Source organism: Choloepus didactylus, chromosome 13 (genome assembly GCF_015220235.1).
Source record: "Choloepus didactylus isolate mChoDid1 chromosome 13, mChoDid1.pri, whole genome shotgun sequence".
In the NCBI taxonomy this organism is placed as follows: domain Eukaryota; kingdom Metazoa; phylum Chordata; class Mammalia; order Pilosa; family Megalonychidae; genus Choloepus; species Choloepus didactylus.
In genome coordinates this window covers 94,739,296-94,766,268 of record NC_051319.1, presented here as the reverse complement: position 1 = coordinate 94,766,268, position 26,973 = coordinate 94,739,296, and the positions used below count along the sequence as shown (strand labels likewise).

Below are 26,973 nucleotides of genomic sequence, written 5' to 3'. Positions count from 1 at the left end.
ACCCTGGTCCACAGTCAGCTGCCACTGCAGTCGGGGCCTGGCTTGGGTCTATTCTGAACCAGGACCCAGGATGGGAACAGCTGGGAGATGGCGCAGACGGCAGCGGAGGAGAAGGGTGGCGGGGCAGGAAGGGCTGTCTGGGAGCAGTGGGAATGGGAAAAGCAGGACAGACTGGAAGATGGGCCAGGGAGGGCTGTCCAGGAACCACAGGCTCAGGGGTAGGGGAGGGCGAGGAAGCGGAGAGGTGAAGCAGGAGGAAGCAAGGCAGGGTGGGCAGGCAGGTGAGGTGGGAAGGTAAGGCAGGGGGAGGTGAGGCTGGTCGGATCTACAGACACCTAGAATCCTCCCATCTCAGACTCAGAATCTGGGGAGAACCTCAGACTCCTGGGTCCCAGGACGCCAGACTCTGACCTGGTGCCCAGAGCCTGTCCTAGAGAAAGCCAGGAGAGCCCGAGAGAGCCTCTTCCCCCCACAGGACAGGCTGAGTGGGCCCAGAGCCAGGGGCCCTGCCTGAGGCTGGAGCGGACCCCCAGGGGTGTGGGAAGAAGCACCCTGAATTGTGGAGGCCCAGTGAGCATCCTCTGCAAATTAGCGAATCCGTCTCTCTTCCCCCACCCAGAGCCACAAACAAAGAGGGGCAGGAGAATTAGCTTGGCCCTTTGTTAGGGGAAATTTATTAATATCCAAAATATGCAGCGGCCCTTCCTATCCACCCCCAATCAAAGCCTTTGCAAACACCTGGGCCTCGCATTTGAAAGGCTCCGGGGCTCTTTTACATGACAGGGCCTTTCCAGGAGGGCCTGGGAAATTCTTGGCTCCTCCCATCCCCGGCTTCAGTTCCAGGCTTCACCTGCAGGAAAAGCTGGCCAAGAGCTGGAAAGGGAAAGATGTGGGCCCGGCAGGGAAAAGGGAAATGCTGGCATGCCCTGGTTTGGCCCCGGCTCTGCCCACCTTGGCCAGGTAGCCTGGGGCGAGCCCCTTCCCCTCGCTGGGCCTTGTTTTGCCCACCTGGATAATGGGGGACTGGTGGTCTCAAAGGGCCTAGAGTTCCTCTTTCTTCCTCAGCCCCTTCCACCTGCTACTGACATAGAGAAATGGCAGAGCAAGCATCAGAAGCCAGGAGAGCCAGGAAGGGAGGTAGCTGAGCCTCAGTTTCCCTGTCTGCCCAGTGGGAGTTAGAAAGCTCCATGCCGCTCACCTCAGGGCTCTGGGCAGTGAGGTTCCCGAGACGGAGAAAGAATGACGTCATTTGGTCTTTATTAATAATGAAACAAGAGAATGCGGATGACATCAGGAGAGACAGGGCAGAGAGGCAGGAGGCAGGATGAGGGTGCCCGCCCCACTGGAGAACGCCATGTGCATTTTCACTCCCTCACCCTCAGCGCTCTGGAAGGAGGCACCCGAGGGCACACCCTCCCATGTCCTGGGAAGGAACGTGCCAAGGCTTTGGGGTGTCGGCAGCCCTCTACCCCTGGCCCCACCCTCATACCCCGCTGGGGGACCAGAGCCTCAGGACCAGACAGCCAGGTGCGTGGACCATGTCCGAGTCTCGGATGCTCTTGTCATCCCACAGCCAGAGGACACATTCCAGCGCCTGGAGCTGGAGGAGGGAGCCAGGGCGCCAGAACAAGGGAGAAGGGAAGGAGGGTCCTGGGTCCTGCTGTGACCCCCTCACTCCCAGCTCCATGGCTTGCGCAGCTCAGGCCATGCTCCCCTCTCTCCTACCCACGTCCAGGGCTCCGGCCACCGGCAGGCTCGGGATCCAGTGAGGGAGGGCGGGGTCCCTCTCTACAGTGCCTCATCAAGTCCCCCTTGCTTCCTCACTCCCACCCCACACTGTCCTCCAGCACCTCTGGTCGGCCTCCAGAGGCCTCCCACCTACACCCTGCCCCCCTCTAACCCACCCTGCCCACAGACCCAGATGACAGTGATATTCTATCAAAAACACAGACCATGCAAATTCCCTGCTCCCCACTCCCCATCCATTCTTCTGACTTGAAGGCTTCCAGGAACCTGCTAACACCAACTTCTCCAATCACTTTCGCTGCTCCTCCCACCCCTGGTTTCTGCCCCCGAGGAGGAGGTCACGTTCCCATCGCTGTACTTTTCATTGCTCGGTCAGCTCCTCGTGCAGGAGCCCTCCCCCAGAGGCCCACCCCACCCTGCCCTCTGCCTTTCTCCAATCCTTCCCCATCCTCCAGGGCCCTGCCAGGTCCCACCTCCCTCAGGAAACCGGCCCTGCACTCCGGAACCCACAGGATCTTTCTCCCCACCTCTGCTGCACATTCCCCAAGCCTGGGAGCCTGGCTGTCCTGGAACATTCTCTGCCCCTGCTCAAGACCCTGGTTGTGTTAACGTGTGTGGGGACAGGCTCCCAAAGAAAATGGACGGGTCTGCCCTGGACAGAGACAAGAAGGTGTGCCCGTTGGTGTCTGGGAAAGAGAGCTGCTGGTCAGGTGGCCCGGGTCAAGTCCCCCCTCCCTGGCCTCAGTTTGCCCACTTGTAAAGTGAAGTTTGGGCCGGCTGTTTCTCGGCTTTGAATGGGTCTGAGTGTGCGTGTGTGTGTGTGTGTGTGTGTGTGTGTGTGTGTGGAGGGGGTAGACAAGTTTCAAGAGCAGCTGAGGCCTACAAGGAGGGGCTTGCACGGGGGTCCCACATCATCATAACCTCCCACGGCCTCCAGCCCCTCAGAACATCAGAGGGCGCAGCTGCCCCTCGCGGGTTCCGGGAAAGGCCTGCCAGGCATGGGCAGGGCCTCCTCCGGCCTCACATCATGGACTCCTCCTCCTCGGCGATCTCCCGGTCCACCTCAATGGCCGTGTTCTCGAAGCTGGTGATGCCCCCATACTTGCGCATGTGCACCATCAGTGGCTTGGGCGACTGGCTCCCGGCCAGTGTGGCCACATACATGCCTGTCCGATTCTCCTCCAGCGACGGGCCCCAGTCCATGGCCGGCCGGCTGGCCTGCTGCAGCCGCTGCGGGCAGGGCAATGACAGCGGTGAAAACAGAGGGCATTCATGGAGGGCTCACTGTGGCCAGACCGCTGGCAAAGACCTCACCACTTTCCCTTGTCGGGTCCTTGCAACTACCCCAGAGGGTGGCACTGTCACTTCCTCAAGGCAGCAATTAGAGCCCATGTCTGGGGCTGACTCCAGCTCTGCCACCTGAAGCAGTGGGGCCCTTGGGCATACCAATTATGCTTGGTGGGGTCTGCTTCCTTGACTGTAACTTGGGAATAATGACCCCCTCTTAGGTTTGGTGTGAGGACAAAGGTGACGACGCACTTAGCCTGGTGCCAGGAACAGGGGAAAAGGCCAATAAAACAGTGACTTTTGTTATGATTACACTGCAGGCCCCTCCTCGAGGGTCAGGAGACCCATCCCAGAGCCCAGTCTGGGTCCCTAAGTGCTGAGTCCTAAGGGGCTGGGGGCTTTGAGGAAAGAGCCCTGGACTGGGAGAACTGAGATGGGGATAGCGGCTGACCTTCTAGGTCTCTTCCAGCCCTGACATTCTGTCTGGATCTACCTCTGATGTCAGAGTCCCTGAGATTCCACAGGAGGAGGGAGCTAAGATGATGACTAAGCCTGGACATGCTAGGATTTTTCCTCAAGCCACATTGCCAAAGCCCTCTGCCTGCCCTGCAGGGAGAAGAGCCCCCAGACGCTTAAAGAAAGGGAGGTAACTAACAGTCAGTGGAGCCCTGCTGGATGCAGGATGCAGGGGAGACACGTGTGTCTCAAAGCCTGGTGATATTTATCAAAATATATTAAGAGCATGTTACCCCACTGCTCAGAAACCCACGACTTGGAATGAAATACAAAACACTCACCCTGCATGTGTGGGGCTCACATGGCCCCACCTACTTCCCTGACCCTAGCTCCTGCCTCTCTCCCTCCACCACTGGCCTCTTTGCCGTTTTCCTACGTGCCTGCCCGTCCTGCTTCAGGGCCTTTGCACTGGTTGGCCCTTCTGCCTGGAATATTCTCCTGCAAGATATCCATATGGATTATCCTACCGATTTAGTCAGGTCTCTGTCACCTCCTCAGAGAGGCCTTCCCTGACCACCCTGGCTGAAAGAGCATCCTCTGTCACTCTCTATTCCCGTACTCTTCTTTTTAAAAAAATACATAGCCCTTACCGCTACCTTTAGGTGTCTGCCTGTTAATTGCCTGTCTCCTGCATCAAAATACAAACTCTTTGAGAGCAAGGACTTGCATTTATTTCCAGCTGCACACTAATGCCTAGATCAACACTTCTCAACCTGAGTGAGCCCTACTGACATTTTGTGGGGGGCTACTGTAGGGGGCTGTCCTGTGCACTGTAGGATGTTTAGCAGCCTCTCTGGCCTTTACCCACTAGATGCCAGTAGTAGCCCATTGCCTACCCCCATGACAGCCAAATATGTTTCCAGATATTGCCAAAGGGCCTCTGGGGAAAAAATCACCCCCAGTGAGAACCACTGGCCTGGAATTGAACACTCATCATGTTCCGGTTTATTTATACTTGCCAGGATTCTTATAAGAGGGATACTATTACTATAATTACCCTTCACGCCCACATATATTATCTGAAAATAAAGCTCAGAGAGGATGGTCAAGTTGGCCAAGGTCACACAGTCTGACCTCATCCTGAGCTTTTAAAATACTCTTATTTTTCTGACTCCCACAATGCTGACTTTAATCATAAGCTCATTTTCTTCTCACAGCAACTCTTTGGGTAGGTATTACTGCTCCCATTTTAAAGACTGAGAAATCAAGGTTCAGAGAGGTGTAGTAACTTGCCTAGGGTCACACAGCAGGCAAATGTCAGAACCCAGATTCAGATCCTAGTATGTCAGTGCTGGAAGCCCTGGGCACTGAAGGCAGTGCTCCTGACTGGGCAATGGCTCCTCTGCAGTGCTCACCACCACCACCCCCTCCATCAACACGTCCCATCCAAGTGGCTGTGGCTGCTGCGGGAGCCCAGAGTTCCTAGTAGCTCACTAGCAAGGCTTCAGGTCCATTCACCTCTGGGGAGCTGGAAACTTCCACCCTGAGCAACTCCCCTCTCCCCCTCCCCTTTACAGACACCCTGGTTCCCAAGCAAGGAGATAAGTCCCACCTTCGGTGGCACAGGTGGGGCTCCTGAGGCTCAGGAAAGGGAACAGCTTTGCCCCCGTCACTCAGCAGTCTGAGGCAGAGCTCTCTGGGGTCCCCTGTGGTCTGGGATGTGTGGCCACAGCCCACTTCTGTCAGAGCCAGGGAAGCACTCTGAGCCTCTCTCCAGGTGAAGACAGGACGGAGGGGTGAGGGAGGGCTGAGGGGCAATGGAGTGGTGCCCTGGTGTAAATACTCCCACTGTGGTCAGTTTCAAGCTATCTATGGTTTAAGAACTGGCTCACAGCATTCCTGAATATTTAGCAATTAGTTCTCAGGAACCAGGACCAGCTGGCTCCAGTGCAGCTAGTGGTTGGGCTGGGGCGGGGTGGGGGTCCGGGCTCTCTCCAGGCCCCAGCAGGCTCACTCAGGTGCTGCGCACAGTGACAGTTTCTCGCCACCAGGGGGCGCCAAATCTACGGCCGCGAAGCAGAGGACTCCTTGTACAGAGGGTGCCCGGCTCCCCACCTTCTGGAGGCTCAGAGAGGAGCCGGGTCTCATGGTGGTCGCGCAGTGTGTCAGCTGGCCCATGAAGGGTCACTATTCCCCTCTTCCGGGACAGCTGTGCCAAAGAGCTTCAATTCCCGATCCCTGTGGGCTTTGGGCAAGTCCCTCTTCCTCTCAAGCTCTCCCAAGACAAGTGGAGATTGGCCGACATCAGGGGTCTTTGAATTGTGCCCTGCCCCCCAAGGCCCTAAGGGGTGTGAGGGCCCAGAGGGCAGGATTCCAGGTCCCTGTGCCTGCCTCAACCCAAGCAGGTCTGAGCTGACTACGGGCTAGCAAAAACAGTCTTCATGCTAAAAGACACTTGCAAAGCCCTGATAAGGTGTTGGTGCAGATATTTTCTGTTCCAGGGGGTGGGCGCAGTCCGAGTTGGGAAGGTTGGAGGTAGACAAGGGTGGGGTGGACTCACCTCCCAGAGCGAGCCCTCCTCTCGAAGCACGGCCACCAGCATGCCGGCTGGGATCATGAGGCAGGATAGCAGGCCCATCAAGATGCCCAGCAGCTCCGCCCAGGCTGGGAAGCGGTAGCTGCCATACTCCGAGGGCTGGTACTTGATGATGCTGTACACCAGCAGAGCCTGCAGGGTTGGGGGCTCCCAGCATCACAGTGGGCCTCAGCCAGGCCCCAGGGCTTGGGATAGCCCAGGTCTGAGCTACCTTAAGGCCTGAGACAGCCCATCCCAGGTCCATCCCAAGACTGAAGAGAACCCAGCCCAGAGCCAACGAGAGTCTGAGATGGCCCAGACCCAAGCAGCACCAGAACCTGAGATGGTCTAGTCCTGGAGACCTTGCACGGCCTGAGCTAGCCCAGCTCCAAGCTGCCCCAACGCCAAAGCCTGAGACAGCACAGCTCTGAAGCACCCTAATGTCTGAGATGGTCTATCCCTGAGCTGCTCCAACTCCAAAGCCTCAGAAAGCAGAGGTTAAGGCCCAGCCCTGAGGCCTTGAGGCCTGAGAAGGCCCCACCCATTCTGCCAACCAAACACAGGGCTAAGCCCAGCCCAGCTTCAAAAGCTGGGGGCTTCGAGGGGGAGGAGAGAAGACCAGGATCCTGGCGCCCATCCCACCCCTCCTCTCAGCCCTACTTCAGGCCAAGGCAGCCCTACCAGACCAAATGCCCAGAGGGGCCCCTGCCCTCAGCCCTGGAGCCCAGCCAGCAACCCTCTGTCCCACTCCAGTTACCAGGAGCGTGGCCGGAGACAGGAGCAGCCAGCAGGCCCTGAAGTAGAGGCCAGGCTTGAAGCCCAGCATCATGTGGACGTCTCGGCAGAACCTCTGGATGCCTGCACGGGGGAGGGGAGGAGGAATGGCCCCACCCGCAGGCCCCACAAGCGCCAGCAGCCCCTCCTCCCTCCTCTGCCCCAACTGCCCCCACCAGGACCAGGAACCCAGCCACAGGAGGTGCCCAGGGTAGAGTCCCGCTCTCCCACCGCAGGGAGCGTCCACCGCCTCCCCCGGCCCTTCTCACCATAAACCCGGGTAACTGCGAGGCATGTGGTGATCACCACCACCATGAGCCCGAAGCTAGCGCTGTAGTCATCCAGAAGGACCAGCCAGTACATGCCTCCCTGGAACACAGGTCACAGCTATGGGGTCCCCTCACCCCAGCCCCATTCTCAGGGCTAGTCCCTTCTTCAGGCAGGAAGAGAGTGGGAAGCAGCCAGGCCAGCTGGGAGAGCAAGACGATGACAGTAGGATAGCCATCTACCTGCAAAGCCCTTTACATGTGTCATCTTCCTTGATCCTCACAACAACCCTGGAGGTAGAATCCAGGGAATCAATGGGAATGGAATCAATGGGAACGAAAGGGGAAACACGGGTTCAAAGAGGTTATGTCACTTATCCTGAGATCACTGAATTAGCAAGTGCAGGAGTGAGGTTTTGAGACCAGGCTTTTCAGACTCTAAAGCCAGCCCTCTTCATCACTAGACCAGGCTGCCCCCGACCTGTGGGAGATGGGACCTGGGGAGGGGTGGGTTTCACCCGAAGAGGAAGATGTCGGTGGCTCCACGTCTGCTCGGCCTGTTCCTGGTGGAGTGCTGCAGGCATCTGCGCTGGCCCCCACCGGACACCCCACCACCACCATCACACACACACACACAGCGCCACTCACGTCTGTGGTGAGGATCAGCCCCATCAGGTACATGGCCCCGCAGATAAGCCCTGAGAACACAGCCTTCTTAGGCCGCAAGTAGTACGGGAACTCGTCCGTCACGGCTGTCACGATGGTCTCCAGGAAGGCAAACTGGGGGTGGTGGTGAGGGGTTGGGAGTCAGACAGAGGCCCACCCGGCAACGCTCTGGCCCCTACCCCTACCCCCAGCACAAGGTGTCCACTGGCAGGGATGGGGCTCACCTGGCTGTCCAAGCCGAGGGTCAGCAGCATGAAGAAGAAGAGGAAGGACCAGAAGGGGGACAGGGGCAGCATGGTCATAGCCTGTGGGTAGACAACAAAGGCCAGGCCCGGGCCTGGGGCCAAGGGCGCACGGGGTCAGCAGCCTGGGGTGCACGGTTGGCCCCACAGCCATGCTCAGACACACGCACAGTCACTCACACCCACATGGGCACAGTTGTTGACACTTCCTACACTTCCTTAACCTCTAGGATACAGGCCAGCACATTGGAAGTGCTCAATAAACACAGGTTGTTAAAATAAAAGGATTAATAAGAGTATATGAATGAACATAAGACCCACGTATAAATCCTCATTTGGACCAACAATTCTGCTAACATCTATGCTTCTACACATCCACAGGCACAACCACTCAAAACACAATGACTCACAAGATCATTTGCACCCTCGATTCATTTCCACAAGGACACTTCGGCACAGGACGTGACTCATTTAGACAAACAAGGGACAAAGCATAAGATGATCTCAAGCACAAACTCAACTCACCTGCAGACACAGGTTAACACACACTCATTTGCACATCCATCCCTTTGCACATGGACACTCAGAGACCAGCTAAGACAGGTCTGTTTGTGTGCATGCAAACACACAGAGCACACACATCCACCCCCTTGCCGGTCCACAAGTATGCTCACTTGCCCAGCCTCAACTACGCCTGACACACCCCCTCACCCCACCGGGGCCTGGCAGTCTGCCCACCTGCTTTGGCTACTTGGTTCACAGGCACCCCCAGCTCCTGAGACATGTAGCCGAGCACGGAGAAGATGGCGAAGCCAGCCAGGATGCTGGTGATGGCATTGCCCAGAGTGACGATGAAGGTGTCTCTGTCAGGAGAGCCCATGCACAGGTAGGGTGAGGCCCTCCCTTGACAGCTACTCCCCTCCCAACTGTGTCCCCCACCCTGGGTCTGGGAGGCTGCAGAACACTGACCTATAGATGTTCTGGTGAAATGTGTTGTAGGAGGCAAAGGTGAGGAGACCCCCGAAGCCCACACCCAGGGAGTAGAAAATCTGAAGGGCAGCCTCGATCCACACCTGTGGCAGCAAAGGGTGAGGACGGAGGGCAGCAGGAAGGGTTGACATGCAGTGGTGTCCAAAGGGCCAAGGAAAGAGAAGGAAGGGGGTGGGGTGGGAGGTGGTGGGACAGCTCTAGGCATGGCGGGGAAGAGCCTGGCTCATGAGCCACGTGGGCTGGGCAAACGCCTGCTCCCACACATGCACTGCAGGACTTGGGCAAATCCCTTCCTTTCCCTGGGCCTCAGTTTCCCCATCTAGGGTCAAAAGGATGATCATTAAGCTCAGTCTAGTTCTGAAGGAAGTATTGCCTATGTAAATTTTTCAGTAGACCCAAACTGACAATCCACCTCCCTGGAGTCCAAGGGCCCTAGATTTGGATGCCACCTTGACCACTTCCTCACTGTATAGCCCATCACTTCTCTGGATCTCAGGTCCGTCATGGGTAATAAGGGCCTTTTAGGATAGACGTAATGATTAAATGACGATATATGCGAAGTGACAGAGAAGGGTCAGGCACACTGTCATCGGTCAATAAACAATCAATGTTAGCTGTCACTACCATTGTTGTTTCATTATTATTACTAAGCCCTCCTTGGGATTTGAAGCCTGACATCTAAGCTGGAATCCCAGCTCTGTCACTCTCTAGCTGTGTGACTTTAAACTTATCACTAACTCTTTTGAGCCTAGGTTTCTTCACCTGTAAAATGGGGAGAACAATGTCTACTTCACAGGGTTGTTAAGAACAATAAATGAAAAAGACACACAGGCCCTGGGCGCTCTCCACTTGGAGGATCCCCACCCTTCCACCCCTGCCCCGAGGGCCTCACCTTGGAAGACAGCAGATGGTGGAACTGGGGGGTGAGATAGAACTGGATGCCCTTCCAGGCCCCTGGGAGGGTGACTCCGCGGACCAACAGCATGAGAAGGATGAGGTACGGGAATGTGGCCGTGAAATACACCACCTGAGAGGCAAGGGATGGGGAGCCAAGGGCAGGGTGACCTTCCTCACATCCCCATCTTGGTAACTCACCTCCCTACCTGTCCGGGAGCCCAAGTGAGGAAACTATTATCCGTGATTCTACTCTTTTCCTCTCTCTGTCCTTCCACCCATCAGACCCATCAGCAATGCCCTGCCCCTGCTCCCAAAGGCCTCCCAAATCCGTCCACTCTCCATCTCTCCTGCGGCCCCTTGCCTGGAAGATGATACTGCGTCTCTGTATCCACTCTTTCTCCCCTGCAAACCCTCCCCACACAGTCATGAGTCATTCAATGTTCCCAAACTCCCCTCTGCCTGCCTCCTCTCCACTTGCCCAATCTCCAGCCACTTCCCATGACGAATACCATCAAGTTCTCAGTATCTTCACTACTTTGGCTCTGGCCACAATCACCTCTCCTCTCATGCAAAATGGTTACTACTGTCTTGTTAATCTTTCTTTTAATTGCTCTTTTCCCTGTGTCACTCCGCAGAATGACATGTTCTAAGATATAAATGATTGAGTAAACCATTCGGGTTTCCAAGTCCTCCCCAAATAGCTTTATCGCCCTTTATAACCTAAAGTGGACGTCTGTGACCTTGCCTCCCCAGCAACTAGAGCACCTTCTGCAGATTCAAGGATCAGATTTTCCCTAGTTGGGATTGGCGCCAACTCTAGCTCCAGGTGGCCACATGACCTCGGTCCAATCAGAGCACTCCACCCTCCTGAAGTACGGTGATTGGGTCAGAAGTAGGCACATGACCCAGCCCCAGCCAATCAGAGTACTCCACCCTCCTGCAGTACACTGATTGGTTCAGGGATGGGTACATGCCGCAGCTTACCCAATGCGAGTCAATTATGGGACTTTTGCATACTGTAAGGGAAGAGAGAATTTTTTGCTAATCAGGGAAAATATAAGCCTAGAGCTACTGGTGGCAACCACATGGAGAAATGAAGTCTGAGGAGGAAGGCAAACCGGTGGAAAGCAGTGCTGAAAGACCGAGAGCCAGATTTCTGATCCCATCCCTTGAAGATCTAGCTCCAGGCGGACGTGAAGCACACACACCCTCTGGACTTTTCAATTGACTGTGACAATTGGGTTTCAGTCATTTGCCTGCCAAAGAGTCGGGACTCATATACCCACCCTCCAAGCATTCAACAAATATTTGCTGAGCTCCTTCAAAGTGCCAAACATTGAATAACAAACAGGTCCCGCCCTTGGCAAGTTTCTGGTCTAGCAAACCAGCCTGGCCCACCATACATCCTTACCTCCACATCTCTCTACAGTCCTGCGGCAGTGCCTCTGCCTCCTCCCACCTCTTCCCCTCCCAAATCTCCATGCCCTCTTCCCTCTTCTCTTCCCAGCTGAAGTCTTTTCATCCTCTCAAACTCAGTTCACGCCCCTCCTCTTTGGAAAGCCCTGACCCCACTCGGGTCTCGGGACTCCGGGGGCTCCCAGGCTTCACCTTGCCGGAAGACTTCACGCCCTTGAGGATACAGAGGAACACAATGACCCAGGCAAGCAGCAGGCAGAGGCAGAGGTTCCAGCGGATCTCCCCGGGACTCCCGATGCCTTGGCTGCCTTGGATGTGGAGGACGTATCGGCTGTGGGAGATGAAGGTGAGTGTCCTCTGGTCAATCTCCATGCTCCATGCCAGTTATTCTCCATTTGATACCCCCCCGATTCTTCTCTGTCCTTGTCTAATCTGCTCTGTACCCAGGAGGCTGGCCTTTCCAAACTGAATCACCCAAGCTCCTCTCTTTGACTTCCATTGGGGTTTGTCCAATGGAAGGCATTAGCTGGAGATTGGAGGGTGGAAGGAGTGAGAGGCCAGGGTATTTATACAAGCATGCACATTCGTGGGACTATCATCCAAGGTATGATATGAATGCAGTAGAGGCATTCTTCTGTAGACACAGCTCTTATTGGCAGCTCCCCTTACAAAGCTTCAATTCTCTCCTGGTTCCCGTAACACTGTTCCCTTCCCCTTGCCTCTTTGGTTCAGGAGTGGAAATGGCTCTTCCTATTGCTAGTCCCTGGTGCCTCACTGTTCCTTGTTGCTTCCTTAACCTCTGTAAAGTTCCTTCACTAAACTCTTTGCACTTAAATGCTTTAGGAGGTCCATTGCCTCCTGCTTGCACCCTGGCTGAGTAGTGGGCCATGGTGGTTCCATGGAGACCCCTGGCCATTGCCAGTGACCACCTCATGTTCTTTGGCTTTAAGCTGCAGACCCAAGCCCATCTTTTCCCACTAGCCAGACATACTCTTCTGCAGCTACAGGTGCTTTGGATGGATTTTAAGTGGACAATGAATGAACGGTGCAATAAATGCAGGCTGGAGATCAAAACGTTTCCAGACATGGGGTCCATTTGGGGGGAAATTCCTAAGAGCAGCCTTTTGCAGGTGAAGGGTTGGGGGTCTGTGTCCCTTAGCCAGCCAGTGGTCCCTCCCCAAGGACAAGGCTACTCTGGATTGTTCCAGAACATTATCAGAAGTCAGAAGTCCTGTCTCTGCCACTAACTGCTGAGCAAACCCACAGGCCCTGTCTTCTTGGCTATAAAGTGGGTAACGGTATGGGTTGATGATCAGTGATGTCCTTCTGACCCCTGACACTCAGGGGGGGCTAGCAGTCTGCCTGGCACAGTGACCAGTGTTTTACCTGCATTACCTTGTTTAATTTTCACAATAATCCCTTACTATATCATAGTTTATTTCTCTGATTAGATCAGTCTGAGATGGTCTTACCTATGTATGGTCCAGGCCCTATGCTAAATGCTTTACTTATTCATATAGAAGGTGCTCAATAACTATTCATGAAAGAATGAGTGAGCAACTGACTGACTGACTACTTCATACATCCTATGAAGTAGGTACTATTATTACATCCTTTTACAGAAAAGGAAACCAAGGCTCCAAAAGCTTACTGTTACTGTTAGCAACATCATCATTATTATAATCAGCTGGCATTTATTGAGCACTTACTACCCCCCAGGCTGGACTGTACAATTTATGTGGATTCTTTCCTTTAATTCACACAATGGCTCTCTGAAATAGCTACTATTATCACCCCATTTTAAAGATGAAGCAACAGAAGCCATATGAATTGTTCGAGGTCACCCAGCTGATCAGGTGAGCAGCTGGGATTAGAACCCAGAGTCCACCTAACCCTAGCACCTGAACTTGGCCTTTGAGGCCCACACTGAGCCCCCCACCACCACCCCGGGGATATCAATGCACCCTGCCCTCTGCCCCCACCTCAGTGGCATGGCAGAGGGGGCAGGGGGTTCCTTTTCAGACCAGTGCCGGGAGGGGGGTGGCTGTCTGACCTCCAGTACTCCTCGCTGGGGCTGACAGTGCTGGTGAGGTTGAGGGGCAGGGCCCCGTTGCCGTCCTTTGAGCCTCTGTGCTCAAGGCAGAGGTCCGTGTTCCACCAGTTGCCACAGTGCTCCCAAGGCAGGTGGCTGGTGAGGGAGGCGAAGAGGTAGAAGAGGACGTAGGCGATGATCATGTTGTAGTAGATGGCCACCAGGCCGACAATGAGCAGCATGGCCGCACCGGCACCTGGGGGGTGGGGGGAGGGAGGCTGCCAGGGGGCTCAGGCCAAGCCCTCCTCTAGGCCAGGCCGGGCTGGGGGCTCCCTGGGAAGCCATCTCCTTTCTGGGCTTCACTTCCCTCTCTGTCTGGTGGGACAGTGGGAGTGCCCTCCCTGCCTCCTCCAGGCCTGGCCCCTGAAGGCCTCACCTTTGAAGAGGGGGCTGATTTTCCAGACGGCCAGGGGTCCCAGGCTGGAGAACTGTCCCATAGAGAGCTCAAGGAAGAAGAGGGGGATGCCACAGATGGCCAGCATGAGGAAGTAGGGCACGAGGAAGGCTCCTGCGAGGAGGGAAGGTTGGGGAAGGGTGGGCTCCGGTGGGTCAGCCCTCCCCTCAAGCCTGGCTCTGGCCCCACCCCTCCCCTGGCCCTCAGAGACCTCCTGCAGATCTGAGCAAGCCTGGGGCTGTGCCTCTGCTCCTGTGTATTTCCTCTCACACCGGGAGATCACTGAGGGCCGAGGGGACAGGGCAGGGATTTCCTCACCTCTGTAGCCCCGGTGCTCAGAACAGAGTTGGGCTCAGACCAAGAGAAATGCTTGCCAAGTGAGTGAATGAATAAATGAGTGAGTGAATGAGTGAATTCCTTACTGAAGAAAGTGCCAATGCCTCTATATAGAAATCGATGCCTGACCCCTCCCCCCCCATGCCACCTGTGGCTGCCACCTGTGGCTTCACTTGCTCAACATCCCTTCCCCTTTTCCTCTCCTACTGACACCTGTCTCCATAGAGAACTGCCCACCACACACTCCATAGGGCTAGGGAAGGGGAGCCAGTCCCACCAACCATCAATCCCCGGTAGGTGCTTAGCCCAAGCCAGGCCAGTCAGAGACCTTCCCTGCAATTCTCTATAAAGTCCTTCAGAGAGAGACGCTAAACCTGGATGAGGATGAAGTCATTCCAGAGTTGTCTGAGTCCACACCCCCTCCCCACGGCAGGGAGGAAGCCTGCTCTCAGGAGCAAATGAGAAAGAATCAGGAAAGGAGGACAGTGAGTTCCTGAGATTTCAGAGACCAGCTCTGGTCCTACATTTCTAGTCATATAAATGCCTGTTTTTCTTTGTGTCATCTAGTCTTATTTGGATTTGTGACACTTTATTACTATGTGGTTCTTTAATGAGTTTGGTAGAGATGGGAGGAGATGGGGAATACTGGTGAGAGCACACTGGCTCTGGGGGAGACAGTCCTGGGCTGGAATTTTGGAACATGTGACATTGGGCCAGGAACCCAAGCCCCAGCTGCCCCATTGCTATGTTGATACCCACCCAGGAGGGCGGGCACCAGGGTTAAATGAGTAGGGGCAGAAAGCACCACACCCAGGGCCTAGCATATGGTAAGCTCAGCCCTAGTTCTTGTAGAACAGTAGCTTGATGGAAGAGCAGGGGGAAAGGAGAATTTTTTTAAGATGGGAAAGACTTTCTGTTTTTGGTCTGAGCAGAAGGAACCAGGAGAGGAGCAAAGATATAAAAGGGAGGGAACAATTGATGGAACAAGGTTCTGGAGGAGGTGAGGCCTGGGAGTAGAGGTTGGGGAGCAGACACAGCCCTCATCCCAAGGCAGAGACAGCCCCCTCTGCCCATAATTCCAGGCCCAGAAAATTCCCAGCCTTAGAGAGAAAACCTGGGATGAGAGGGGAGGAGGAGGGGCTTGGGTGACAAGGCAGGGTGTGCTCCCTCCTCCCAGCCCAGGTTATTACAAACCACTTGCAACTAATTCTGACCAAGGCCACACAGGAGATGGTGGCCAAAGTGTCTTAAACCCTCATTCTGCCCAGATCCTTGGCCCATCACCCTCCAGCAGGACCTCAGGCCCATACCTCCTCCGTTGGTGTAGGCTCGATAGGGGAACCGCCAGACGTTCCCCAGGCCCACACAGTAGCCGATGCAGGACAGCAGGAAGTCCAGCTTGCCTGTCCAGTTTCCCCTGTCTGCAGCAAAGTCCCCATCCAGGTCCACGTCGCCCTGGTCACTGGGGGTCATCAGCAGGTCTGGAGTGACAGGCTGCCAGTGAGAGAGACCAGAGGGGTGAGGGAGAAGGGTGAGGCCAGGCTGGAACTGTGATCTCCAAACAAGACTATGGAATCGAATGGGGCTCCATGTGAGGACACCACGTCAGTTCAGATAATCAATTGCCCTCTTCGCCATGTGCAGTACTTCCTCTTGCTGCACCAACAGGTGATTCAGACACTAGGAAAGCCACCTTGATCATAGTTTGGCAAATGCAGTGGCCAAATTGAGGGATGACCCTATTTCGATGATGACAGTGACATTCTTAATACCAGTTACTATGTATCAGCACTAAGTATGTGCTCACTTCACTGAAAATGTTGCTCACATTACCTGGTTTCATTCCCAAAACAATCCTCTGAGCTAAGTCCTCTTCTTAGCTGCATTTTAATTGAGAGGAAAACTGAGGCTCAAATTGGTATCATGACATGCCCATGGTTTTTACAAGGCTAGCTAGTGGAAGAACTAGGTTTTGAGCTCAGATCTTCCTGATGCTAAAGCCTATGTCCTCAGTGACCAGTGCTGGAGTTCTGCCACTCCATTTTGGGCAGTGTACTTGAAGACAGACTCAGACAATTTGGAGCATGTCCAAAGGGCAGGTGGCCAGGCTGGAGGATGTTCAGGAAACAGGTTACAGGAGGACATGGGGAAGAAGTTGAAGCCCTTAGTATAGAACAGACTCATGTCCTGTGGCTCAAGGGGGCCTTCCGAGGCATATGCACATTTGAACTCGTGAACAGGAAGAAGCTATTTAAGCCCAGTCTGCCCCAGAAAGTCATAATCTTCCTGTCACAGGAGAAGAGATAAATGCATGGAACGGAACAGAAGCCAGCTGTCCCTAAGGTGCTCTTCCGTGATTTGAGGAGGAAGGGGAGGTCCATTGGGCACTCTCCCCGTGGGCTGGAGCTGGGAGATGGAGGCCCACCTCCAGCCACTTGGGATTGGCCCCAAGGGATGTGAGTGGGCCTGTCCATGAGGTCCCTGGGCCTAGGGCCTGGAGGAAGGTCCTAAGATACCAGGATGACTAAGATTCAGGGTAGTACCCAGCATGTGGCCCCAGGAATGGTTCCAGAGAAAGAGGCAGCCACACCTTTGCTGCTCTCCCCTGAAATTCACACCTGATAGCAAAGAAGGATGAAACTGCCAAGGAGGCCGATTATCAAATAAAGTCCCTGGTTTTCAGAAAAGAGAAAGGACCTCCTGATTCCTGCTGAGGAATGCGTGTAGGAAAACACTGATACCACTCGACTGGAAGTCTGGAGACCCAGAGCCTAGTCCAACATCTGTGCCAATGCACGAAGTGTCTTCTGAGCCTCGGTTTCCCCTTTTGGGTTTTCAAAAGCATATCCCTTGGGATGTTCACAGACGTTCAGAAGAAAAAGGGTTCTGGGGTCAAAGACGTTTGGAAAAAGCTGGTTGTTAACACAAAGTCAAACAGGTTCTTTACTGCAGGACTGGTCAGATCCTTTCTGGACTAATATGCACTGGAACTCTACAAATTGGGACTGGAATAGGCGGTATTCCCAAATTCTACTTAAGAAAAGGAGCCACCATGCTGGGATGTACTTGGGGGAACACAGGTCTACACGCTCTCTAAAGAACCTGCTGGCTCTGATGGTCTGTGAAGCAAGAGCCATGAAATATACTTTGCTGAAGACACTTGAGGGGCTGAGGACCAGATCAGACTCCAGCACCTACCTCCTGACTGAATTTGTTTTTCCCCTAATGTTGCTTTACCTGGCACAAGGCCAGGTCCATGTCTGCACACCCGTCAGGTGGTGACAGAGGAGGCTTTGCTGGGGATGTCACATGAGCCTTGCCAGGATGGTGATGGTGAAAGGAGAGGAGGGATGCTACAGGCGTTAGGGGCAGGGGATGTCTGGCTGCACATGGCAAGGTTGGGGCAGTGGGCTCAGGTGACACAATTGGGTAACAGTGATGACCATGGCGGTGAGCTTGCTTCAGGCTGGCAGGGGTGACAGGGACAGCCTGGCATGATTGTGGGTGATGATGACAATGAAGAGCATGAAAAAGCTGCTTGTAAAGTAACTGAGTTCCAAGGGTTGAAACAAATATGCCCCTGGCTGTTCTTTTTTTTCCCCATTTTCATTCTGTATTTTGTTTATTTGCATCTTCTTTTATTTCTTCTTTTTTAATGCATTTTTAAAATTGTGAACTTTTATATATATACGTAACAGTGATAACCTTCAAAGTACGATTTAACAAGTAGATGGAGAGCAAATTTCAAAGAATGTTATGTGTTACAGTTCCATAATTTCAGGTATTTCCATTATTGTAAAAGATAACATATATACAGAAAGGTGCTAACTTTCAAAATACAGCTCAACAAGCAGTTATATAGGCAATTTAAAAAAATATCTTGGGTCACAGTTCCACAGTTTCAGTTCTTTCCTTATTGTGAAATACAGGGTATATACAGAAAGATGATAACTTTCAAAGCACAGTTCAACGAAAAGCTATAGAGCAAATTTCAAAGAACGTTACAGGTTACAGTTCCACCATTTCAGTTATTTCCTTCTAGCTATTCTGATACCCTAGCATCTAAAAAAAAATATATATATATATATATATATATATATATATATATATATATTATGTTTATATAAAGTTTCAGTATTCTTAATCCTTTATTAAATTCTATTTTATCTATTGTTATCCCTTCCTCTTGTTTAATCACTTTCTCGATCTTCAGGGGTGTCTAGGCAGTAACCACCTTAACTTGTACATATTGAAAGGGGGTGTTGACATTACGGGGAGGGGGCTGCATCTGGTTGATGTTCTTAAAGAGGCTGTCGCCTCTGGGTTTTAAGACCTCTCTGGCACAGGAACACTCTGGTGGACTTAAGTTTCTGAGAGATAAAACTTAGTGAATGAATCATTTATAGAATCTCAAAGAGGGACGTAGGTGTTTCGGAACTACTGTTGGTAAGGGCATGGCATGCTGTGGCCATTTGGGATGTCTAGCTGGAGCCCGCATAAGAGAAATCTCCAGGATTGTCCCTCGACTCTGAGATCTGTTAGCCACGGTAACCTTATTGTGTTACCTTTCCTTTCCCCTTGGCTATTTTAGTCAAGCAGGCGTTTCCAATCCCTTGATGCCCTGGCTGTTCTCAGTTGTGATCTGGTACATGCTGGGGTGAGGGTAGCAGCAGCTCCTACCCTTATCTGAAACCAGCCCGCTCTCCAGGGCTTCTTTCCAGCTGGGGGAGCATCAGCCCCCTGGAACCACCTCCTGCCAGGTTAGCTCCAGGAGGGGTGGGGTAGCAGCCAGTTGATGCTGGCCCATGGCATTGGGTGACAAGGCATGCATGTCTCCCTGAGCTGGCAGGAGGGCCTGGTAATGAGGCTCCTCTGATCCCTCCAGAGAAGCTGCCCTTTCCATGCTCACAGAGCTGTCCCGGCTCTCTGTTTCCATGGTGACAAGAGTTCTAAGAGCAGGATGCCAGGCAGGCAGCTCAGCCCCTTCCTCCCGCTATCACAGGGAGGAGTTCTGCTCCAGGGTCAAGGGATGGAGTCCCCCAAAGCTGAGTCAGCCAGGAACCCACCTGGGTCCCCCAATTCCACTGCAGAGTGAATCCCAGGAGGCTAGTACAGTGAGGCTGGAGCTGGTCGGGAGACAAAGGGAAGCAACCAAATAAATGGGGCAGTGCTGGAAGCTTAATGAGCAGCTTCACACTTCCCCCTGGGTGTGAGGCTCCTGCTCCCCTCACCCCTCATCTCAGAGTGACACAGGAACACACACCTGGGTTCACCAGACTTGCACTCCCTCTTTTAGGGACCAGTAGATGTGGCAGGGGTGGGGGAGGCAAAGTTGCCCAAGTCAAGGCTCTCGTACCCTTTTCAGGACGAGAAAGACAATAGGAATCTGGGGTCCAACTGCAGATGGGGAAACTCTGGGAGGGGAAGGGATGAGCCCAAGGTCAAATAGCGAGTTAAGGGCAGAGCAAGCCTAGAACTCAGATTCCCTGACTCCCAATCCAGTGCTCATCTCTGAACAATGCTGCTCCCTTGCTGATACCTGGCATTTTCTCACTCCTTCCTCCCTCTCCTTGAAGCCGGAGGAGGGCACTCTGAGGGGAGGTGGCCCCACCCCTGTCCTAGGTCCTAGGATGCTTATCTCACCTTCAGGAAAGCAGTAACCTGCACCCTGTGTGCCTCCCTTGCCCTGTCTGTAATGTGGGGATAAGAAAGCCTTGCCCCCAGAATTGTTGGAAGATTAAATGAGATAAGTCTTGACAAGCTCCTAGCCTGGCATCCAGTGAGTGTTTCTCAAACCTTGCTATTAACATCTTGTTTGGCCCTGTGACAGTGAGAGGCAGGGGCTGTCTGGTGGAAAGGGAGAGCAGGGAAGGAGGAGAGTAGAAACAAATCGAAAGCAGGACATGAAAGATTCGCCCACAGTGGCCGTGAGGTCTCTCCTGTCTGCTGATCACAGTGGGTCCATGCCTTGCTGCTCAAGGGCAGAGAGCTGGATTGAGTGGGAGGGCAGGGGGGTTTATAACACCAGCCTCTGGGGACAGTCCTCTCACACCTACTACCCCCTCCAAGTTCACAACATCCCTAAGGGGAGCAGGGCCTGCCTCAGTGCCCCCATTCTGGGGATGGGCCAGCAGAGGTTCAGATTAGAGAATGGACTTGCCCAAAGTCACAGGCTAAGTGGCAGCTGCAGAAATAGTACCCAGGAGTTCTGACTCCTTGGCTAGGATTGTGACTTTTAAACCCAGAGCTAGAAAACTTCCCTCAATCCTACCCCGTCTCCCAGATGAACACAGCTTGGTCCTTGAGGTCCACCTTCCACAAGGAGCAGGTGGAGAGAAGCTGAGGTCTGGGCCCAAGGCTCCAGGAATATGGCTTTGGCTGCTTCTGTCACGCTAGCCACCCCACCACCACCTCCCATATCCCTTCGGTCTCCCACTCCCCGCCCCCAGTCACTGCACTGGCCTCCCTTCAGCCCTGCTGAGGGGCAGCCTGGGGTCCCAGCAGGAGAAGCCAAAGCTGCCAAGAGAATGAAGGGGGCGGGGAGGAAGCAGGTGGTGAGGCCACAGGGAAGGAGCGCCGTAGGAATGGGGGGGTGCCCCAGCAAGCCAGCGGAGGCTGCTTCAGTGTTGAATGCACGGATGGGAGCCAGGTCAATACCCCACTCTCCAAGGTCCTCTGCCAAAATTAGTCCAGCTCAGGGCGCTGCTCTGCTATTCTAACACCACCCCCACCCCCCTGCGCCCCTGGGGGACAGGGACCAGGGACAGGAGAGGGACGGGAAAGAGGGGGCGCTGGCCCCTGCCAGCCCCTGTCCTGTCGAGTCCTGGGAATGCAGACACCTGTTCACAGGGTCTGGCCCAGTGAATCCTGGCCCCCATCCCGCTCCATCCCGACCCCCAGATGGGGGCAAGGGCGGACGGTGTGCACGCCGTGCCCCCCATCCCTCCCGCAATCCCCCTCAGCTCGGCCTCCCTGAGAGCCCTGAGCCGGGTTCGGGTGTCCTCCCTGCCCTCCCCACGCGCCTCGATGGGGGCGCGCCTCTCCACCCCTCCCTCAGGTGCGCCCCCGCCCTCGTGCCCTACCTTGCGGAGATGAGCTCCCTTGAGCTTCTTCATTTTGGAGGACCGGTTGCTGGGGCTTCCTTGCTTGGCTTCCCCCGGGCGCAGAGAGCCGGGGAGGGAGCAGGAGATCGTGCCGCCGGCGGGCCGCCGCGCCTTTGCTCCCGCAGGCTCCCGCGCATCCGCTGGGGCGGGCGCGGGCGCAGGCGCTGCCGTCTGTCGGCTGCGGGCGTGGGGTGCGGACCGGGCGCTGCGAACACCCTGCCTCTATCTGCGCAGCGCCTGAGGCTGGGGAGGGGTGCACGGCTGTGCCCGCCGAGACACCCAGATATACCGGCTGACGGACGGACGGACGGCGGGAGGGATGCGCGCGCCTCCGCACGCAGAGCTGCGGATTGGAGGGGCCCGGGCGGAGGTGGGGGCTGGGGAGTGGGGTGGGTGGAGGTCCGCGGCTGAAAACCTCGGACCTCTGGAGGTCTCGTTCGCCGCCAGCTGCGTGACCTTGGGCAAGTGACCTGCGTTCTCTGGACCACCCTTTCCCCAGTTGGGCAACGGAGGAGTCAGAACGCGAGTATGGTCACAAACAGCCCAGCTTTGGGCTTGGCCATCTCATCGTCTCTTCCTCTTTGCTGGGTGACCTTGCTCACATTACTTAAGCTCCCTGCGCTGCCGCTTCTTTGTCTGTAAAATGGGTATAAAAATCTTACCTCCCCGGGGGTGTGAGGGATTCGAGGAGATTATGCAATTATGCATAGAAACCATTTACCACTAGGCCTAGCACATTAGTAGGCGCTCAGTCAACATTTACTGACCCGGTGTGGCTACCCTCCTCCTGCTGACAAAAGAGCAACAGCCATTAGTCAGATAGTTAGCCAATCATGCAGTCCACAAATATTTATTGAGCACCTAAAGTGTGTCAGATCCTGCGCTAGGTGGCTCATTTACTCAGCACAGTGACCTGGAGAGGCACTGCTATTTTATAAATGTGGAAACTTAAGCTCAGAGAGGTTAAGTCACTTACTCAGGGTCACAGAGCTGATTAGTGACACCAGTGACAGAGTCAGACCTCCCATGCTGGCCCTGACATTCCTCCTTTCCTGAGGATAAAAGAGAAATAGGGACAAGGTTTGGGTGAGGGGCAGGGACAGGGCAAGCACCAGTGTATAGCTGTGATGGTTTGTGACTTAGATTATCAGCACCTGGGTTCCTGTCCTTCAGCTGTGTGACCTTGGGGAAGTAACAGTTTCTCACCTGCTTAGCTGTTTGGCTGATCAACCAGGGTGTTGTGCCGGTTGGTGAACCCATGGCTGGGCTGGGAACGTATTAGCTAGAGCAACCATGTGCCTTGGTTTCCTGGGACTAACCAATGTGTGCCAGTGGATGCTGCTTCATTTCAGATGCTGCCCCTTTCACTCTCAGAGGTGTCCCAGTTCAGACACTAAATCATATGGTCACTCTATTGTCAACGGATATGATGAGGCCTTTGGGGGGAAGTGAGGATGAGGGGCTACTGCTTCTCACTTTCTTTGGGGTTTGGAAGAAAGTGGGAAGGATTTAAATCAAAGCACAGGCTTGGATATAGGGCCTGCCCAGGTCCCAGACCCACCTCTCTTTCCCAGGTCCCATCCAGTGGATCCACCCTGAAAGCCGGGCCCCAGAGAGGAGGCCAGGGGCCCTGCAGACCCAGGAAAGGGGTCTCCCCCTCTGTATGGGGGCTAGGGTGACCATGGATAGGAAGGAAAAGAGCTTTCTTTTTCCTTTTAGCCCTACTGTGTGTGTTATGATGGCTCTGATAATCAATATCTATTTTTTAATTCTTCCCACTAGCTTGAGAAAACAGGCATGGACCTCCTCATTTTACATGTAAGGAAACTAGGACAGAGGGTGAAGTCACGTGCCCAAGGCCACACAGAGCACTGAATCTCTGGGGAAAGGCAGAAACTAGGGGGCTCCTAAATCCAAGGAGACTCAGGCAGGGCCCTCCTCCAACCCTCCCCAGGGGCTACCATGGGCCCTGTCACCCCATCCCTTATAGGAGAGGCAGCAGCCTTTCTGAACCACCCCCTCCGACTGGCACCTGGGCTTCATTAGAGCCTTTGAAAGGCAAAGAGAACTCCAGGAACTGGGGGTAGAGTGAGGCAGTTGCCCCAGAAACCCTGGAAGACTGGCCTCTTGGTGGCCCCTTCCCAGCAGCTCCTGCTCTCCCCAGCTTGTAGACCCAGCCTGAGGGGAGTCCAGTCTGGGGGAATGGGGAAAATGGAGTGGGTGGGGAACAGGGCCAGGACTTGAGCCTTCCGTGAGCATCAAGTGGCCATCCCTGGGGCTGTGCGGTGCAAATGGGTCCAGGCTTATGCCTTAGAGATGGGTAAACTGAGGCCCAGAGCAGGGTGAGACTTACAAAATCACTCAGAAAAGGAGGAGCATGGCTGTTTCTGGAATCTAGGAGTGTGGCCCCACCCAGGCAATGACTTCCAGATCACACCTTTTGCAATCCTCCCTTCCCTTCACCATGGCCCCTTTGGGGAAAGGTTGTAGTTTCATAAAACAAATAAAGAAAACCAAAGATTTTCTAGAAGCTACTCATCACAACATATTGTCCACATAAGTCAATCTACCCACTGAAGCCCCAATTTTATAATCATACAGCTAGCCATGAGTTCAGCTACCAAGCACATTTGACAATTGCTGCCACCATCATCCTCTTCACTCATTCCAAAGGGAGATGGGGTACTATTTGGCAAAATAGCTACTTAGCAATTCAAACTGGTAAATACTCTCGTTTTCCTCCTTTTCTTTCTCTCTCCTTCTCTTCTCCTGTCTGTCTGTCTCTCTCTTTTTTTTCCCCCTTTCTCTCTCAGTATTTTTCCTGGGCTCACATCAGACCAGAAGTGAAATGGAGATGTGCGCTGATTTAAGGAAAGTATTAGATGAAAATGTGCTTCCTTTTATTATATAGGGAGATATTTTTAAATGCATATAAATAAACATTTTTAATTTGCTTTAACGTTCAGATTTTATTACTGTAGAGCATGTGTTTTGCTACACCCGCAAGTGGTGACTGTGAAAAACGAGGTTCCAGACTGCTAGTCCATCTGGTGTGATTCAGAGAAAGTGGTTCTGGAGCAGCCGCACTGGGATGGGATTGCTCTCTAAGGGTGCCCTGTCCCAGGCCTCCCCCAACAGGTTGTGCTCCCCGGTTCTGCATCGGTTCTTGATCCCGCTGCCTGGACATCTCATTCACCCGGAGCCAGGTCGGCTTCCTCAGAGCTCCACAGTGCTCTTGCCCTCCCCCATCACAGCCTGTTCAACACCCCCTGCCACATACACACACACACACACACACACACACACACACACACACACACACGCACATGCATGCACGCACGCACGCACCCTCTATGGGAACTCTCCACTCCCAACCCTGAGCCTCTCCCTAGAGTTGATCTGAGGCCTGCGCTGCTTGGCCCATACCAGTCTCTTGGTAAGGATGGGGTTGGCTTCTCCTTGAGGCTAAGTTTCTCAAAGTGGGGTTTAGGCTTCCATGTAATCTGACATTGTATACAGAACATAATGCTGATGTGCATATTTCTGGTTCATTAGAGGCCGCCATGACCAGGCTGTGGACCTTCCAGGGCCAAGCCAGATTTGATTTTTGTCTGGATCCTGTCTCCAGCACCAGCGTGGGGCCTGCCACCCAGCCAGTGCCCAGGGAACACTTGTTGTATCAGGACTCAAATGATCTTTGCTTTTGTCTCTGGTTCTGTGGTTATGGGAAAGGGAACCAGGAAGCATAAAATCACCATCTGCAAAGCAGCATTGGCCATTCCAGATAGGAAGGCTGGAATAGCTCTTAGCACGCTGGTGGCTGCAGGATGTGATGAGACCTTAGGGGTCAGTCCCTCTCCAAGCCATTACAACACCCCAGCCTCTGGTAGAACTCTTTGGGTGACAGGGAACTTACTACCTCACAAGCAGCTTATTGCACTGCTTGGAAGTTCTCTTAGGTAGAAGTTCCCATTTTCACGGAGCTCAAACAGCAATTGACAGGTGATCACCAACTTGATCTGTAGGTGCCATCAAACACCCTGAGCTCCCATGTGGACAGCAGCCACACACAGCTCACCCATTCAGCCAGGCAGAAGTCTTCTCTTGTCCTGCTTCAGATCTTTGCAGCCACCAGCGTCCTTAGCACTGGGTGGTGGGGAGTGGTTAGGACACCAGTCAGGTCTGCCAGCCTCTTGCACTAGGATGCAACAGGCCCATGAGCCAGTGGTTAAAACATATGCATGGACTTTGTATGAGGCCCTGTGCTAAACAGAACTGTGGGATGGGGTAGAGTGCTTTGTTCAGTTGACAATGAGGAGACTGAAGTTCAGAGAAGCTCAGTCATTTGCCTGAGATCTTACAGCTTGGAAATAGTCGTGTTGGAACCCAACTGTCTTGGCAACAAAACCTTCTACTAAACCCTGGGTCACAGCTGAAGGCATGGCCCTCCAGCCCAGAACATCTCTTAGTGTGTATTCAATGGGATGCTAGTAGGGGACTCCTGGGTAGGGAAGTGTGGAGAATGCTGGATTAAAGAAAATTCTAAGGATTTCTTTGCTGTGGGACTTGTCAAAGCCTTTGATGTGCTAATGAACCACTATAACTCTCCCAGGAGTTGAGTCTGCAGGGCTTCCCAAATTTACTTGACCACGGCTATTTCTTCTTGGTAGGCAAATTCACTAGTTTGACAGCCAGGAAAACAGAGGCCCAGAAAGGGAAAGCATTTACCCTAGGGTCACACAGCAAATGTGTTTTAAGATCAGAAAACTATATTCACAGTCACTGTTCCACCAACCCTCTCTTTCTACTCTTGGAACCCTGGTCCCTTCCTCTGGTACCATCTGGGTCCCATGCCGTAGTGTAGGTGAAACCATGGCTGTCTCCAGCCACCAGGAGGAGGAGAGAAGCACCTGCTGCTCTTCAGGGGCCTGTGCCGGGACTGGCTCCACCTCATGCGCTGTTGTCATGTGCCCTGAGAGCAAAGGGCAATGGCAGGCAGGCTGCGCACACTTTTTATGACCCAGCCACCTCCCAGAACAGTAAACAGAGGGGGCAAGCAGCTGGCACGGCAGGCAGCCCTCTAGGGAGAGGAGGCTCCAGGGCTCAGACTCTTGCCCACCTCTAGAAGGGAATTAAGGACGGCAGCTTCTCCCAAAGTTTAAAAAAATTATATTTTAAATTTATGTTGCTCTTTAAAAATTTATTTCATTTTTTTTTTTACCTTTCTTCCCTTCTTGGCTGAAAGTCCCAATTCGAATAGCTCGTCCTTCAGGAGGTATTCCAGACCCTCCAGGATGGGCTGGGAGCTGGCTCTACTCCCTCCCTTGGTGCCCACAGCATGGCTCCACTGGCCCTTATCCTGTTGGATTAGTGTCATCCGTGTACAGAATGGTCTTTCCCACTGGACTGGGCTTCTGGTGGGGGGAGGGCACAGGCTGTGTGTTCCCGGGGCCCAGCCATGCCTGGCACATGGGGGTGCCCAATGAATGTCGTCTGTGGGAAGAGAAACCTGAACTGAAAGTCTATGAACATTTCAAAGGATTGAAATGTATTGAGTCTGATGATGCCACTTACAAAATGGACTCAAAATTGTACATAGTCTCATAGACTTACTCTAACAAGAATCAAAGCTTTGAGCTTTGATCTTTCAAATGCATTTTAAGGATGACCTTGTCGTAGGTCTATAAAGACTTGTAGGGAATGAGCAGTTTTAGGGAAAGGGGAGGGTGACTT

At 53.7% G+C, this 26,973-nt stretch overlaps 1 protein-coding gene across 1 annotated transcript; it reads right to left on the bottom strand.

The window, feature by feature from the left end:
- Positions 1-1,926: 1,926 nt before the first annotated feature.
- SLC6A7 (solute carrier family 6 member 7) lies at positions 1,927-21,459 on the bottom strand. The gene is made up of 14 exons (XM_037801436.1): positions 21,220-21,459; positions 15,448-15,631; positions 13,784-13,915; positions 13,369-13,603; positions 11,508-11,646; positions 9,895-10,029; positions 8,982-9,085; positions 8,751-8,875; positions 7,995-8,107; positions 7,753-7,884; positions 7,108-7,207; positions 6,822-6,922; positions 6,050-6,217; positions 1,927-2,976 (listed from the first exon to the last, which is right to left on the bottom strand). Exons 1-14 carry the CDS (start codon positions 21,250-21,252, stop codon positions 2,767-2,769), a joined length of 1,911 nt encoding a protein of 636 aa, XP_037657364.1. The 5' UTR covers positions 21,253-21,459; the 3' UTR covers positions 1,927-2,766.
- Positions 21,460-26,973: the final 5,514 nt, after the last annotated feature.